The following is an 18,384-nucleotide window of genomic DNA, read 5'->3' on the forward strand; positions in this document are numbered from 1 at the left end:
CCCCCCCCCCCCCCGCTTGTGCTCTCTTAAAACATGAATAAATGTTAAAAAACAAAACAAAACAAACAATCGCAGTGGTTGTCTCTGGAAATGGAGAATTATTGTATACAATAATTCTTAGAAGTTTTTGAAACATGTATATATATGTTAATTCCTTTCAAAGTATACATCATACTTTTCAAAGTCTCACTGATACACCAAATATCAATAAATAGAAGGATGTGTGTGATTTCTTAACAAAGGCTGGGCCCAAAACAGGCATCATACAAACCTAGTAGAGTATATCATACTGTTTTGCCCAAGGGGTAAAGAACAAGCTTGATACACAAATGGAGGCTCAGAATTAACCAACTTAAAGATGAAATGTTATTTTCTCAGAATTAGAATTCCAAACTGAATACTCTTTAAGACTTATGTAGCTTTGCTCATTAGGTAACACTTATTTCCCATACTACCCAATATTCATTCCTATAATGCACACTAAAGAAAATATACCAACTAAGATGGGAAAGTAATTTGTTCTAATTTGTAGTTTTCTTTGATCAGAAAAAGAACCATTCCTCCAGGGGAAAAAGGCTTGCTAAAATAGAATCACTACATTTCATCACAGCTATTTGTCCTATACACGACAATCTGACAAAGGCAGCAACATCTGCTAAAAAATATAGTTGCTTCCTAACATAGAATTGTTTTCGGGGGCGCCTGGGTGGCGCAGTCGGTTAAGCGTCCGACTTCAGCCAGGTCACGATCTCGCGGTCTGTGAGTTCGAGCCCCGCGTCGGGCTCTGGGCTGATGGCTCAGAGCCTGGAGCCTGTTTCCGATTCTGTGTCTCCCTCTCTCTCTGCCCCTCCCCCGTTCATGCTCTGTCTCTTTCTGTCCCAAAAATAAATAAACGTTGAAAAAAAAAATTAAAAAAAAAAAAAATTGTTTTCACACACCCAATTGTGATCCCAAATTGGGATCACAAAGCAACATATCAAAGCAGAAAGGATGATGGCCTAAGCTTGTAATCTAAGCACAGATAAAAAGGTAGGAAAGGGCATGAGTGGTAAACTTGGAAAGCACATGTAACATTGTAAAGGTCCCAATAACTCTCGTGGCAGAACTGTTCCCAGTGTCCATTCTTTTTTTTGTCTGTGTGTTTAAAATTTTTTAAAGTTTATTTTATTTTGAGAGAGAGTGAGAGAGCAAGAGAGTGTGTGAGCACACACAAGTAAGCAAACGGGAGGGGCGGAGAAAGAGGGACAGAGGATCCAAAGCAGGCTCTATGCTGAAAACAGATAGCCCGATGCGGGGCTCGGACTCCAAACCATGATATCATGACCTGAGCTGAAGTCAGATGTTTAACTGACTGAGCCATCCAGGCGCCCCTCAAGCATCCATTCTTAAAAACTGCACCACACTGCCCAGAGTTCCAACAGTTACAGTGAAAGAATGCAAGCAAATGCACTTTCTAGGATTTCTCATCACTTTCAAACTGATTCACCAAATGCAGCATTCTACTTAAGACCTGGGTATGAACATACACCATGTTTCTGAAATTCTTCCAAATGCCAACACAATGAGGGCCCAAACACCTAGATAAGGTGTGTTCTGTCTTAACTGATGTCAGGTTCCTCAAAGATCTTGATCTGAAGTGGCAACTTAATATTCCATATATTCATTGTAAAGTAAGGCTCAAAATAATAGCTCTGCCAAGATACCCATATCCAAGAATTACTTACCATCATATGCAAGTCTCTGCAACATTCTGCAAGTCCAAAGCCATTCTCCTTTCCACCCCAGCTCTTAACAAAGGAAAAAGACAGTGTTAAAATAGTGTTTAAGGTAGCCTTGTATATAAAATACTTAAAAAGAGTATGTGGCTGCTTGAAACACAGCGTCAAGGAGACAGCCAATGTGAAAGTCCAACAAAGAGAAGGAAGAAACAGAAGCAAGGACTAAAGACTCAAGGCAAGGGGCGCCTGGGTGGCTCAGTCAGGTTAAGGTCTGACTGACCTTAGCTCAGGTCTTAATCTCAGTTTCTGAGTTTGAGTCCTGCGTTGGGCTCTGTGCTGACAGCTCAGAGCCTGGAGCCTGCTTCAGATTCTGTGTCTCTCCTTTCTCTCTCTGCCCCTCCCCTGCTTGTGCTCTTTCTCTCAAAAATAAACAAACATTAAAAAAAAAGACTCAAGGCAAGATGATCTGGCTAAAGGTAATTTCTCCAATGAGATCAAATAGCGACTGGGAAGAACATAAGCAACTATTGCAAATAATCGAACTGTGCATGTTTGCAGTCATACTTGCTGACAGGTAAGTCTTATCTCATCAGGCCTTCAGTATTCTGCTTTCCAAATACATTTTCACCTCCCTCACTAGACTGAGGAATCACATGCTCTATATCTCCTTTTTTTTTTTTTTAAAGTTTATTTATTTTGAGCCGGGGGTGCGGTGGTGCAGAAAGAGAATCCCAAGGAGGCTCCAGGATAGGACTCGATCTTGCAAACCATGAGATCATGACCTGAGCTGAAATCAAGAGTCGAACACTCAATCTACTGAGCCACCCAGGAGCCCCTGTACAGTTCCTTTTTGACATGGTTGCCAAGTTGCAAAGCAGAAGACTGTATGTTGCTTACTCCAAATATACTCTGCCTCCACAAAGTCTAAAAACTCATCAAGTACTAGCCCCTAAGGTACTGGGGGAGAATGACTAAATTGTACACTATTATTGGCTTTCAAATCCAAACCTCTGACCATATAGTCTTGCTTAATAAACTAGCTTGCATTTTCAATGTGTTTGATATCAAACATTTTTATTTTAGTCTGATTCGGATGCTATCAAGGGTGGGGTGAGCATTTATTGAAATCCTTCAAAGGCAAAGGCATTAGTCCTCACTTCCTGGGACAAGGCATACAATACAATTGGATAAAACAACAGACAAAGTGAAAAGCTTGGGGAAAAAGGCTGGGGAATAAGATGCTTTGGAGAATAAGGACTTGGAAAAGTTCCACAGATTCCTGGGAATCTAGAAGGCCATGTGTGTGCCTGAGGCTAACTAAGCACATTCGTAGAAAATACCTGAGAAGGCCCTAAGTTCCACACCTCTGGATGAGCATCAGGCTCTGTGCAAGTCAGAAGTAAAGGCTAAGGCAGAATTATAAACATCCTGGTTAAGTACTGAAGATATTGAGTATTGCCACTAAAGATACCAACGTACACACAGAACCCACCTACAAAGACTGGGAAAAATATGTATTTTTTGTTCCAGGAGTCTAAGGCAAACCACTAGCTGACCACTAAACTAAGAGAACAGACTTCAATGACCACACAAAAAGTTATGAAATCACTTCAGAAAAGTCTAACTAAACAACAACAAACCATAACAAGCCCTAGGAAAGAGTGAGAATTTGATTTCCAGAGCAGCCACATTATAATATTAAAAATATTTTTAAAATATTAAAATAATGTAAAATATTAACATTAAAAATAATAATATATTAAAAATATTAATATTAAAAATATTTTTAAAATTATATATTAAAAATATAAAAATATAAAAAATTATAAATATTAAAAAATAATATCCATTATCCAACAAAAAAAACTATGAGGTGTGCAAAGAAATGAGACACTGTGAAACACATAAAGGGGAAAAAAAATTACAGGAACATGAACATGAGCAGTGATGTCAGCATCCAAATAAGGCCAAATAAGACCTCACTGCCACCATGCAACAACAATTTGGCATCCATCCATGGACATAAGTGCCTCTGTTGGAGTTGGGAAACCTAGCCCCATAAGCCAAGGGATGGGGGAGGAGTCTCACCACCTGTTGGGTAATAGACCTACAGACCTTGGTCTCAGCTATAGACCCTGCAGTAGCCTGTGAACCAGCTGCAGCCAGTCTAAGGAGCCCCAGAAGAACACGGTCTTAAAGAATCATCCATAGATGATAAAAGTTAAAGGATAAAAGTATTAAAAATATTAAAAGCTAAAATAATTTCTTAAAGAATATACACTACAAAAAGAGGTAAACTGAACATTAAAAACATAAAATGAATTTGGAGGAAGTAAAAGGGTGGAATATTTGTATACAATCAAAGTTGTTATCAGCTTAAAATACACTTTTATATCTATAAGATGTTTACATAAGACTCATTGTAGCCAGAAACAAAAACCTAGTTAGATACAAAAAAGATCAACAGAAAGAATCAAAGGATATTATTATGGAAAACCAATTCACAAAGGAAGTTAGCAAGAGAGGAAGAAAGGACGAGGAAAATACAAAACAGCCTGAAAAAATTATATGGCATTGCCTTTGCCCATTAATAATTACTCTAAATGTAGGTGTACTGATTTTCCAATCAAAAGGCACAGATGGAATACTTAGATGGATAAAAAAAAACAAGACCCAGCAGCTTCCAAAAGACTCACTTCACCTTTAAGGGTACATGCAGACTCAAAGTGAAGGGTTGGAAAAAGATATTCTATGCAATAGAAACCAAAGGAGAGCCAATGGGTAAGCTATACTTATTTCAGACAAAATAGACTTTTACTCAAAACCTGTAACAAGAGACAAAGAAAGTCATTATTTATAAAGTGGTCAATTCAAAGAGCATATAACAATTGTAAATTATATACATACAATACTCGAACACCTAAATATATTAAGCAAATACTAACATCTAAAGGGAGAAACAGATAACAATACATAATGGTAGACTGGTACTTTCAACAATGGTACACGCTACTTTCAATGAGGGATAGATTGCCCTGACAGAATATAAGGAAATGTTAGACTTGAACTATACATTTTTTTAAGTTTTTATTTAAATTCAAGTAAATATACAGTATGATATTAATTTCAGGTGTATGATAGTGATTCAACACTTTCCATACAACACCTGGTGGCTCATCACAACAAGTACACTCCTTAATCCATATCACCTATTTAACCCACCCCGAACTCACCTCCCCTCTGGGAGTTTTTCTCTATAGTTAGGAGTCTGTTTCTTGGTTTGCCTATTTTTCCCATTTGCTTGTTTGTTTGTTTCTTAAATTCCACATATAAGTGAAATCATATGGTATTTGTCTTTCTCTGACTTATTTCGCTTAGCATAATACTCTCTAGCTCTATCCAATGTTGTTGCAAATGGCAAGACTTCCTCTTTTATATGGCTGGGTAATATTCCTGTGTGTGTGTGTGTGTGTGTGTGTGTGTGTACACACACGTACATCTTTATTCATTCATCAGTTGATGGACACTTGACTGTTGCCAATAATCTGGCTATTGTAAATAATGCTGCTATAAACATTGGGGAACATTGGGTGCATGTATCCCTTTGAGTTACTGAACTATACTTTTTAGATCAATGGACCTACCAGGACTATACAGAACATTTCACTGAACAGCAGCAGAATATACATTTTTCTCAAACACACATAGAACATTCTCCCAGATAGATTATGTGGGTCACGAAACAAGTCTTAGCAAATTTAAGAAGACTGAAATTATACCAAGTATCTTTCCTAACCACAATGGTACGAAACTAGAAATCAATAGGAGGAAAACTGAAAAATTCACAGTATGTGGAAATTAAACAATACACTCCTGAAAAATCAAGGAGTCAAAAAAAGAAATCAAAAGGGAAATTAAAAACTATCTTGAGGCAAAAAATAAAATGCAAACACAACATATCAAAACTTATGGGATGAACCAAAAAAAGCTATAAGAGGAAATTTACAGGGATAAATGACTACAGTAAGAAACGAGAAAGATGTCAAATACAACCTAACTTTATAACTAGAAAAAGAACAAACTAAGCCCAAAGTTAGTAGAAGGATGGAAATAACAATGATCACAGCAGATATAAATGAAATAGAGACAAAAAAAAGAGCCAACAATACAAAAGCTCAATAAAAATAAGAGGTGTGTTTTTTGGAGTGGGGGGAAGATAAACAAAATAGACAAAACTTTAGCTAGACTAAGAAAATAAGAGTGAAGATTTAAATAAAATCAGAAATGAAAGACACATTACAATGGATGCCACAGAGATAGAAAGGATTATTAAGAGACTACCTATGATTTCTCTAATATATGGAATTTAAGAAACAAAACAAAGAAGAAAAGGAAAAATACAAAGAGAGAGAAAAACCAACAGACTCTTCCACTACAGGGAACAGATGTTACCAGAGAGGAGGTGGGTGGGGAGATGGGTGAAATAGGTGGTGGGGGTTAAGAGTACAATGATAATGAGCACGGAGAATGTAAAGAATTGTTGAATCACTATACTGTACACATTAAACTAATAGAACATTGTATGTTAACTATACTGGAATATTTAAAAACATAATAAAAATAGAGACTACTTATGAACACATGGCCAAATTGGATAACCTCTAAGAACTGGGTAAATTCCTAGAAACAGAGAACTTACCAAGGGTAAATAATGAAGAAATAGAAAATCTAAGCAGACTAATAATGAGCAGGAATATTAAATCAGTAATCAAAACACAGAAAAGCCTAGGATCAGATGGGTTTCCCTAATACATTCATCAAACATTTAAAAAAAAATTAATACCAATTCTTCTCAAATTCTTACCAAAAATTTGCAGAGGCCAGACTTCCAACTCATTTTAAGAGGCCAGAATTACCCTAACAGGACACTAGAAGAAAACTACAGGCCACCATCTCTGATGGACAAAGACACAAAACTGTCATCAAAATACTAGCAAACCAAATTGCACAGCACATCAAAACGATCATACACCATTTTCAAGTAGGATCTATCCTTGGGATGCAAGGGTAGTTCAACAAAAACAAGTCAACAAATATGATACACCATAATAACAGAATAAAAGACAAAAATCATATGATTAGGTCAACAGATGCTGAAAAAAACATTTGACAAAAATTCAATGCCCTTTCATGATAAAAACTAAAACAAAAGGGATATAAAAGGAACACAGCTCAACATAATAAAGGCCATATGTGACAAGCCCATAGCTACTATCAAAATCAAATGGTAAAAGGATGAAAGCTCTCCAAGATCCTGAACACGATAAGGATCCCCACTCTTAACACTCCTATTCAATACAGTACTAAAAGTCCTAGCAGAGCAATTAGGCAATTAAAGAAATAAAAGGCAACCAATTTGGAAAGCAAGAAATAAAACGGTCTCCATTTGCAAATGATGTGATCTTATGTATACAAAAAGCCAAAAAATCCCACCAAAAAACTGTTAGAATTCAGTAAAGCTGCAGAATATAAAATAAACATATAGAAATCAGTCACATTTCTAAACATTAATGAACTATATGAAAAAGAAGTAAAGAAAACAGGCAGCACCAGAAACAGTAAAATATTTAGAAATAGATTTAATGAGGGCGTCTGAGTGGCTCAGTTGGTGGGTGTCCAACTTCGGCTCAGGTCATGATCTTGTGGTTAGTGAGTTCCAGCCCCATGTTGGGCTCTGTGGGGACAGCTAGCTTGGAGTCTGGAGCTGGCTTCGGATTCTGTGTCTCTGCCCCCCTCTCTCTGCCCCTCCCCCTCCACCGCTCGCTCTCGCTCGCTCTCTCTCTCAAAAATAAACATTAAAAAAAATAAATTTAAGGAAGACGAAAGACTGTACACTGAAAACTAAAATGCTAACGAAAGAAATTAAAGACACAAATAGAAAGATATCCTGTGTTCATGAATCCCAAGAACACTGTTAAAACATCCATACAATCCAGGGCGCTTGGGTGGCTCAGTTGGTTAAGCGTCTTCACTTTTTAGCTCAGGTCATGATCTCACGGTTCCTGAGTTTGAGCCCCATGTCAAGCTCTGTGCTGATAGCTTAGAGCCTGGAGCTTGCTTCAGAGTCTGTGTCTCCCTCTGTCTGCCCCTCCCCCACTTGCACTCTGTCTCTGGCTCTGTGTCTCAAAAATAAACACTAAAAAAATAATTGAAAAAAAACATCCATACAATCCAAAGCCACCTGTAGATTCAATGTAATTGCTATCAAAAGTCCAATGACATTTTTCAGAGAAATAGAAAAAAAAATCCTCAAATTTATATGGAACCACAAAAGACCCCAAATAGCTAAAGCAATCGGAAGAAAGAACTGTAAAGCTAGAGGTATCATACTTCCTGATTTCAAACATTATTACAAAGCTATAGCAATAAAGAAGACCCAGTATGATATTGACATAAACACAGACAAATACACCAAAAAAACAGAATCAAGAGCCCAGAAATAAACCCTCATATATATGGTCAACTAATATTTGAAAGGGAGCCAAGAATAATCAATGGGTAAAAATAGACTCTTTGATAAGTGGTGCTGGGAAAACTGGGTAACAAAATGCAGAAAAAAGAAAATAGATTCCTTTCTTATACCACTCAAAAAAATGAACTTGAAATGGATTAAAGACTTCAACATGAGACCTGAAACCATGAAACTCCTAAAAGAAAACATACAGGAGGGGCGCCTGGGTGGCTCAGTCAGTTAGGCATCTGACGTCGGCTCAGGTCATGATCTCACCGTTTGTGAGTTTGAGCCCCACATCGGGCTCTGTGTGGACAGCTCAGAGCCTGGAGCCTGGTTCAGATTCTGTGTCTCCCTCTCTCTCTCTGCCCCTCCCTCACTTGTGCTCTGTCTCTCTCTCTCTGTATATCAAAAATAAACAAAATGTAAAAAAAAAATTAGGAAAAAAAAAGAAAACATAGAGGAAAAGCTCCTTGACACTGGTCTTGGTAATAATTATTAGTTTTTTTGGATAGGATACCAAAAAGCACAAGAAACAAAAGCAAAATGAAGTGACACAACACTAAAATAATTCATACAACTCAGTAACACACACAAAAATGATTTTAAAATGGGCACAGGAGTTAGACATTTTCCCAAAGACATACAAATGGCCAACAGGTATTTGAAATGGTGCTCAATACTGCTAATCATCAGGGAAATGCAAATCACAACCATAATGAAATACTGCTTCATGCCTGTTAGAATCAAAATACAGTTAAGAAATAAGTATTGGCTAAGATTTGGAGAAAAGGAGACCCTCATGCACTGTTGGTACAGTTCCTAGTGAAATGCTATCCTCAAAAAATTAAAAATAGAACTACTATATGATCCAGCAATCCCAATTCTGGGCATATATCCAAAAGAGATGGTATTAGGACATCAAAGAGATATCTTCCCTCTTATATTAACTGCAACATTCACACCAGCCAACCTATGGTGACAAACTAAGTGTTCATCTATGGATGAATGGATAAAGATGTCACACACACACACACACACACACACACACACACACACACACACAGACAAACACAGGACTAATATTCAGCCAGGAGAAAGAAGGAAATCCTGCCTTTTGTGACAACATGGATGGACCTTGAGGGTATTTCAGTAATTGAAATAAGGCAGAGAAAGATAATTACTGTATCCTATCACTTATATGTGGAATCTAAAAAAGCTGAACTCCTAGAAACAGAATGGTAGTTGCCAGGGGCTGGGGCTTGGGGCAAATGGGAAGATGTTGGTCAAAGAGTGTAAACTTCCAGTTATATATGATAAGAAGATCTGGGGATCTAATGTACAGCATGGTAACTATAGTTAACAATACCGACAATATACTTGTCAATATAGTTGACAATATACTTGTCAATATAGTTGACAATATACTTGTCAGTTGCTGAGAGTAAATATTAAATGTTCTCACCACAAAAAATGGTAACTACAGCAGGTGACAGAGGCTGAGCACAGGAGGAGGTACCGGCCAAGCAGACATAGAAGGGCAGTTATAGAAAACTCAAGAGGACAAGGAGGGCAGTTTAGAAGCCAAGACTAATGTCCAGTCAAATACTGAAATGAAATTATTTTTTTAATCTTTAAGCCAACACATATTTTATTTATGCATTTTTATTTTACTTCTAGTATAGTTGACATACATAATTGCTAAATTACTTTCAAGTACACAATACAGATTCAATAATCCCATATATTACTCTGTGCTCATCAAGGAGTGTAATCTCCTTCAGCTATTTCACCCATCCCTTCGCCCCCGCCCCAGCAACCATCTGTTCTTTGGTTTTCCCTTTGCTCATCTGTTTTGTTTCTTAAATTCCAAATGAGTGAAATCATATGGTATTTGTCTTTATCTGATTTATTTCACTTAGCATTATACGCTGTAGCTCCATCCACGTTGTTGCAAATGGCAAGATTTCATTTTTTTTACGGCTGAGTATTATTCCATTACACACACACACACACACACACACACACACACACACACACACACACCTATCTTTATTTATTCATCTATTGATGGACACATGCTACTTTCATCATTAGGCTGTTGTAAATAATGCTGCAATAAGCATAAAGGTGTATATATATCCTTTCAAATTAAGTGTTTTCATATTCTTTCGATAAATACCCAATAGTGTGATTACTGGATCATATGGTAGTTCTATTTTAAAAATTACATTTTCAAAGAATATTTAATTCGTGTGGGAAAATACCATGGGTTATGTGGGGGAAAAGCAGCATATGAAACACAACGTTATCAGTTATTTTTTCTACATGATGATGACTGAGGATTATTTGTTATTTTCTTCTTTACAATTTTCTGTGTTTTCTTAATTTTTAACACTAAACATGTATTACTTTTGTAAAAATTCTGAGACAAACAGATTTGAAAAATAAATTCTGGAAGGTGAAAAAAAATCAATAAATCTGAAGCTAGGTCAATTGCATTACCCAGTTGAAAGAGTGGAAAGAAAGAAAATTAAAAGTATAGTCTAAGAGTTATGTGGGGACTCCATCGAGTGTACCAACATATGCATAATGAGAGTCCCAGAATGAAAGGAGTAAGAGGAGCAGAGAAATTAAAGAAATAATGGCCAAAATCATATCATATTTGACCAAAGACTTGACCTATAAATCCCAGTTCAAGAGAATAAGGACTTGTCAAGTACCAGGCATCCTCAATAACATCAATAGCTAATTTTTCATCAGAAACCACAGATGTCAGAGTACAGTGGGAAGACACAAAGTCCTAGAAGAGTAGAACTGCCAGTCAAGAATTCTGGACCTGGCACAATTATCCTTCAAAAATGTAGGAGAAATTAAGACATTCCCAGATAAAAGCTGAGGGAGCTTGTTGCTGGCACACGTGATTCAAGAAATGCTAACTGGAGTCCTTCAGGTTGAAATGAAAGGGCGTAAGACAGTAACTTGACTCCATATGAAAAAATAAAAGACACCAGTAAGGTAACTACATAGGTAAATTATAAAAGCACTGATGTATTTTTAGTTTTATAACTCCTCTTGTTTCGTGTGCTTGAAAAGACAACTATATAAAAGAGTAATTATACATTTATGTTGATAGGCACACAACGCATAGATGTAATTTGTGGCAACAACAATACAAAGTGGGGGAAACAGCTACACAGGAGCAAAGTTTTTGTGTGCTATTAAAACTAAGTATTTAAAAAAATGTTTATTTTGAGGGAAAGAGTGCAAGTGGGGAAGGGGCAGAGAGAGCGGGAGATAGAGGATCCCAAGCAGGTTCTAAGATGTCAACACTGGGCTCGATCTCTCAGACAGTGAGATCATAACCTGAGCCGAAACCAAGAGACGCTTAACTGACTGAACCACCCAGGCTCCCCAAAACTAAGTTGGTATTAATTCAAAGTAACTTCTCAAAAATCAAGATGTTAGTCTAACCCACAAGGCAAACATTTATAACTAGACAAAAGATGAACAAGAAAATAGAAGACGAACTAGACCTAACAGATATAATAATCCACACAACAGAACACACGTTTCTTCTGATGTACAAGTAAAACATTCTCCCAGATAGACCACAAAACAAGCTTCAAGAAATTTAGAAAGAATAAAATCATATAAAGGTATCTTCTCCAGAACAATGGAAAGAAATTAGAAAATTCCCCAAAATGAATGAAAATAAAAACATGACATACTATAACTTATAGGATACCCTGAAAGCAGTGCTTACAAGGAAATTCACAGCTATAATTGCCCACATTAAAAAAAAATATATCTAAAATTACTAACCTTTCACCTTAAGGAACTAGGGAAAAAAAGAGTGAACTAGACCCACAGCAAACAGAAAGAATAGTAAAACTTAGAGCAGAAATAAATGAAACAGAAAATATAAGTAAACCAAATCTGGTTCTTTGAAAAAAAAAAATCAACAAAAATAGATATGCCTTTCGCTTAGCGGGACCGCCCCCCCCCCCCCCCCGGAAAATAGAAGTTCTTGCTTTCTCTATTTATTTTTTTTTTCAACGTTTATTTATTTTTTGGGACAGAGAGAGACAGAGCATGAATGGGGGAGGGGCAGAGAGAGAGGGAGACACAGAATCAGAAACAGGGTCCAGGCTCTGAGCCATCAGCCCAGAGCCTGACGCGGGGCTCGAACTCATGGACCGTGAGATCGTGACCTGGCTGAAATTGGACGCTTAACTGACCGCGCCACCCAGGCGCCCCTTGCTTTCTTTTTCAAAGGTACATATAGATAGCAGGAACCAGTGAAAAGGGAAAGATTTAAGGCAGCTGGCTATTATGATGTTCATCTTCGACAGTCAGAACAAGTTACTAGATTTTTCTGATCTTTACCTCAATCTATGTATAAAATTGAGAAAATGATGCAGCACGCCTGGGTGGTTCAGTTGGTTGAGCATCTGACTTTGGCTGAGGTTGTGATCTTGCAGTTTGAGTTTGAGTCCTGCATCAGCCTCTCTGCTGTCAGCTCAGAGCCCACTTCAGATCATCTGTCTCCCTCTCTCTATGCCCCTCCCCCCTCTCAAAAATAAACATTAAAATATACAGTAAAAAAATGAACCATTCCTGTTAAAAAGAATTGAGAAAATGATGCTTGTAGCATCTTTCTCAAGATTAAATGAGACAAGAATGTGTAAATTAGAAGGTCCAACATTAAGAACTTAATAAAAGCATCTGTTACCACATACTGATGCATTAAAGATATTCACTGTGGCATTATTTACAATAGAAAAGTATTGAAAATAACCCAAACAAATAAGAGCAATGTTATGTAAACAGAGAGAATCGTATGATGGCATAACTTCACAGTATTTAAAGTATTCACTTACAGAAGATATAAAACCGTACCTTAATATCAATTTTTTCTCTGATGGTATTAGTTTCATCCCCAAAAAGACCTTGCCCACCCAAACAACAAAAGAAGATGGAGTTATACTTTCTCTGAATGCTTTTACCTTCATACTTTGAACACTCCACTTTTTAATACATCTTCATTTGATGCCACATAGAAGAGACGGAGATTCAAGCCAAGGAATTATTGGCTTGAAGGAATTATTCTGCAAGGCAGAATAAGCTTGAAAAGCTGTACACCTTCACAATTATTTTCCTTTTGTTCTTCTGTTGTCACAATTGTTTTAGTATTACTTCCACTATTCATGTCATCACAGAATCTTTCTTCCCATGTTTTGTAATTAATAAAAATCAAGCACCAATGACTTGCCCTAATAAGCTGGAATCCTTAAAAGACCATGTGCCAAGTCAAATCTGATTCATGAAAGTCTGTGATAATGTGACATTCATATTACCATTATATTAAACACAAAGAAACATTTCTTACAAAATTATGCAAAATTAACAAGGGAAAACACCAATGCTAGTATATTAAATGAAGTTATAAAATTATATATACCATGTGTTCAGCTATGTAAAGAAATATATATAAAATAAAGTCCAAGAAAATCTACCAAAATACTAAGGATACATGATCATGATAAATTATCTTCTGTAGATTTCTGAATTTTTTAAAAATATCAAGCATATATATTTTATTATGAGGAAGTTTCTTGTGCAGCCAACAAGGTAAATCTATGGAATGTTTGAAATTCTAGGGTACTTATTAGTACTACTCAGAGCAACTAGTTCTTTGTCCTTTTTATTATACACATATACCTGCTTTTTCAACTACTACGTGACCTTTATAAAGAACAGAACATGTTTTATCCAGCACAGGGCTGGCTATATACTTCTTGAATGGTGTCAACTGGAAGGTTTGGGTGTGGATTCAAGAGCCAGGTCTCAGGCCGACACCCAGGTTTGGAATAAAAACCATGCTATAACAACCCCAAACACCTAAGACAGTAACAGCAAATAATGCATTTCACACTTTATCAGGGATTAAGAGCCTATAGGCTTTTCCCGAAAATAATATAACTTCTGAATGTCATTATCCTCATCTATCCTATAGTGTTATCATATGATCCTAGCAATTAAGCAGACACCCAATAAATAACTATTGTATCAACCATGCCATAAAGGCATATTTGACACCACGTCACTAGATGGGATTTGCTAAAGAATAAGTATTCAGACATCAGGAAAAAGCTTGATGTTCTTTAAGATGAAACTGTAAGAATTCAGTAAGATTTTGTAGCTTTACTCAATAGGACAGACTAGACCAGTGGTTTTCAAAGTGTGGTCCCTGGATCAGCAGCCTTAGTATCACCTAGAAATTTGTTAACAATGCACATTACCGGGCCCTGTCCTAGGTCTACTGAATCAAAAACTGGAGGGGGAAAGAGGTAAAGGAGTGTGAGCAGGGGATGGAGACCAATCTATGTTTTAATAAAGTGACTCTGCTACATGGTCAAGTTTGAAAACCAGTGTACTAGACCTTCACCAAAACAAATGGCTTTTAACAATTCAATAAGCCTTCTTGGAGAACTTCCCCTACATTTGCAGTTCACTAGCCACTGTTCATATTTACAACTGGCCCACATCATTGGATTAACTGAGTCACTAAAAACTTATCATGAGAAAAGATACCACATACACAGTCATTTTTCATAAAGACCAAAACATGATATTCAACACTTTTCCTAAAAGCCATTCCACACTTTTTTTTTTTTCCCAACGTTTATTTATTTTTGGGACAGAGAGAGACAGAGCATGAACGGGCGAGGGGCAGAGAGAGAGGGAGACACAGAATCGGAAACAGGCTCCAGGCTCTGAGCCATCAGCCCAGAGCCCGACGCGGGGCTCGAACTCACAGACCGTGAGATCGTGACCTGGTTGAAGTCGGACGCTTAACCGACTGCGCCACCCAGGCGCCCCTTTTCCACACTTTTTCTGAACCATTTCTGAAAACAAGTATGTACATAAACACAATAAACAAAACAACATGAAGATTTGGAAAAAAATTAACAGATGACAAAGGGCTATTATCTCCAACAGAGCTTTTATAGCAGAAAAACACTAAACTAAGAAAAAAACAGGCAAACGAACAGACAATTCACAAGAGCAAATCCTAACAGCCCAAAAAAGATGCTCAAATTCACTACTCATAAAGTAAGGGCCAATTAAAGTAACACGGATTATTACTGGGACTCTTTCACAGAATCAAAACTATCAGTAAGTAAGGGTAAAAGTACAAGATTGCTTAATGTACCAATCACTGTTAACAGGAAAAAAAAAAGAGCATGCATTAATAGGGAAATAGTTGTATAAATTACAGAACATACAAACTATGGAATACTGTGTAACCTTTAAAAGAATGACATAGCTATACAGCGATTTAGCGAATTTTAACAAAATATTAAATAAGAAAATTTAGATGCAAAAGTGTCCTGCCTTTGTAATTCAATGACAAAAGTACCCTTAAAAATACCCTCTATGAGGTTAGAGAGGGAGAGAGCCAAAGCATAAGAGACTCTTAAAAACTGAGAACTGAGGGTTGATGGGGGGTGGGAGGAGGGGAGGGTGGGTGATAGGTATTGAGGAGGGCACCTTTTGGGATGAGCACTGGGTGTTGTATAGAAACCAATTTGATAATAAATTTCATATTAAAAAAATACCCCCAATGTGTCAATATAATATGAAGATAAAATACATACAGGATTGTAGGAAGACTGTAGGAAGATGACCCAAGAGAAAGAAGAATGCACAAAAAAACTGTGTGACAGTATGTATAGGTTTGTGCAAAATAATGTATATATGGTCTTAAAAGAAAGCAAATATAAAAGGGAATATCATGTAGTTATGTGCTGACAACTGTCTTCAAAAATAGCTTCCATAGGGGCGCCTGGATGGCGCAGTCGGTTAAGCGTCCGACTTCAGCTAGGTCACAATTTCGCGGTCTGTGAGTTCGAGCCCCGCGTCGGGCTCTGGGCTGATGGCTCAGAGCCTGGAGCCTGTTTCCGATTCTGTGTCTCCCTCTCTCTCTGCCCCTCCCCTGTTCATGCTCTGTCTCTCTCTGTCCCAAAAAATAAATAAATGTTGAAAAAAAAAATTAAAAAAAAAATAGCTTCCATTACGTACTTGCAACATGATCAGCATTAAACCTAAATGTTTCATGACCTGTTAGTTTATACCTGAAATCTAGGAGGTAGATGATCATAATCCCCAATTTACAGATCCATAAACTGAGATTAATTTGATCTGTTAAGAGCTCTAGGTCCTCTAAATCCAGGTTCTTAACCACATGCAAGTGAATACATGTATTTGTTGCACAGGCGTGGATAACAAAAGAATTGATTCAAAAAGCAGTCTAAAAACTGAAGAGACATGAACCAAAATGTCTATGAAGACCACTGTTATAAAAACTTACATTTCAAAAGGAAGATGTAGGAGAAAGCAAACCATGTCAACAAGTTACATTTTTAGAGAATTTTACATTTGAGAAAAATGAAGTTTTAAAATTTTAATAGGGAGTGTAAGTAATGATAGTTATTATTACTTAACACCTAGCATATTATGTCTAACCCCTCAAAAACCTGCAAGATTCTCTTATTTGTAATAACAAAGCATCACACACTATGTATTAACAAAAGCTGCAATGTATTGCACCCATCAAGATTCTGAATTGTTTGGGACTTAAAAATCAGCCTTCAATCTACAGTCTCTATGTTATCCCAATTCAGAGGAAAAAGGAAGCATATCTGTCAAAGGTAAAAGGAGTCCAAAACACAAAAGAACATACAGCAGTCCCCCAGTATCTGCAGTTTCATTCTCCATGGTTTTTGGTACCCACAGACAAGAGCAATCTGAAAGATGATCCTTCTTCTGAGGTACTGTCAGATAGTCAACAGTAGCCTAAGGCTACATTATGATGACTATGTCACATTGCCTAGTCATTCACCTCACTTCATCTCATCACATAGGCATTTTATCATCTCATATCATGACAAGATGAAGACTGAATACAGTACAGTAAGTTATTTTCAGAGAAACCATATTCATGTAACTTTTATTACAGTATATTCTTATAATTATTCTATTTTATTATTAGTTATTGTTAATCTCTTACTGTGCCTAATTTATAAACTAAGCTTTATCACAGGTATGTACAGGAAAAAAAAACCAGTATATATGGGGTCAGTACTGTCTGCAGTTTCAGGCATCCAGTGCGAGTCTTGGAATATGTCCCCCATGGATAAGGTGAGGGGGCAGGGAGAATACTGTAATAGCAATCATTTAAGCAATCCTTCCTGGTAATAGAATGGTCCAAGGGAAGAAATGAACCTGATAATCCTGAACTATCCAAAAACAACAGCAAAAAAAAAAAAAAGAAAAGAAAAAAAGAAAATCCTACACTTCCACACTTTGCATATGCGTGCCATGTAAGAGTACAGTATACATCTTAATTTTTACTTTCTAAATTAATATCTGGCAAGATATTAACTCTGGTAGGTGTGTTATGGCTTTACACAAAATACCAAATTAACTAGAATATTCTTCCATCTTTAAATGTAAAGCTTGTTTTGAAATCTGAAAACCATTCAACATTGTATAGCTCTTGGAAAGGGGATGGCACATATAAGCAAATAGATCAGGTTTCAAACCCCAGTTCCATCAATGCCTGGTTGTGGGAATTATAAGCAATCACTTCACCTTGCTTAACACCTCATACTCTTCATCTGTAAAATGAGGATAAGAATTCCTAGCTTCAGAGTATTAAGAGGATTACATATAATAGGTACTAAGTCAGGTTAACAACTATAGCACAATGGAATATAATAGCCATTAAAAATATATCTACAAAGTCATTACAAATTCTCAATTATAAAATACATAATACACAATGGCTATAAAACATTCAAAGTAGAGAATATAAAAAGTGAAACTCACCCACCATCGTTCCCCCCAATTCCCGTTCAGAGCTTACAATTAGATATGTAACTTTCTGGACTTTACTAATACAGTTTTACTTTTGGACTTTTAAAAAACCATAGACGGGATCTTCAACTAAGTTTTCTTGCTAAGAGATCCTTTCATTGAGGAGCTTTTTTAGTGTCATACATCGGTTGATGCCATGTTAATTATGACATTTCAAAAATTTTTCTCAAACAATGGTGCAATAAGAATACTTCAATATAACTTTTGCAC

At 36.7% G+C, this 18,384-nt stretch overlaps 1 protein-coding gene across 13 annotated transcripts in view; it reads right to left on the reverse strand.

Annotated features, from left to right (window-relative positions):
• HUWE1 (HECT, UBA and WWE domain containing E3 ubiquitin protein ligase 1) overlaps window positions 1–18,384 on the reverse strand; it is a 173,967-nt gene that overhangs the window by 108,326 nt on the left and 47,257 nt on the right. For all 13 annotated transcript variants that reach the window (XM_040467038.1, XM_040467040.1, XM_040467046.1 and 10 more), the window contains one exon: window positions 1,725–1,787. In XM_040467038.1, coding sequence (XP_040322972.1) covers window positions 1,725–1,787 — 63 coding nt within the window. The remainder of the gene's footprint in view (window positions 1–1,724; window positions 1,788–18,384) is intronic.

Source organism: Herpailurus yagouaroundi, unplaced genomic scaffold, assembly GCF_014898765.1.
Source record: "Herpailurus yagouaroundi ecotype Mexico unplaced genomic scaffold, PumYag 67189, whole genome shotgun sequence".
Classification (NCBI taxonomy): Eukaryota; Metazoa; Chordata; class Mammalia; order Carnivora; family Felidae; genus Herpailurus; species Herpailurus yagouaroundi.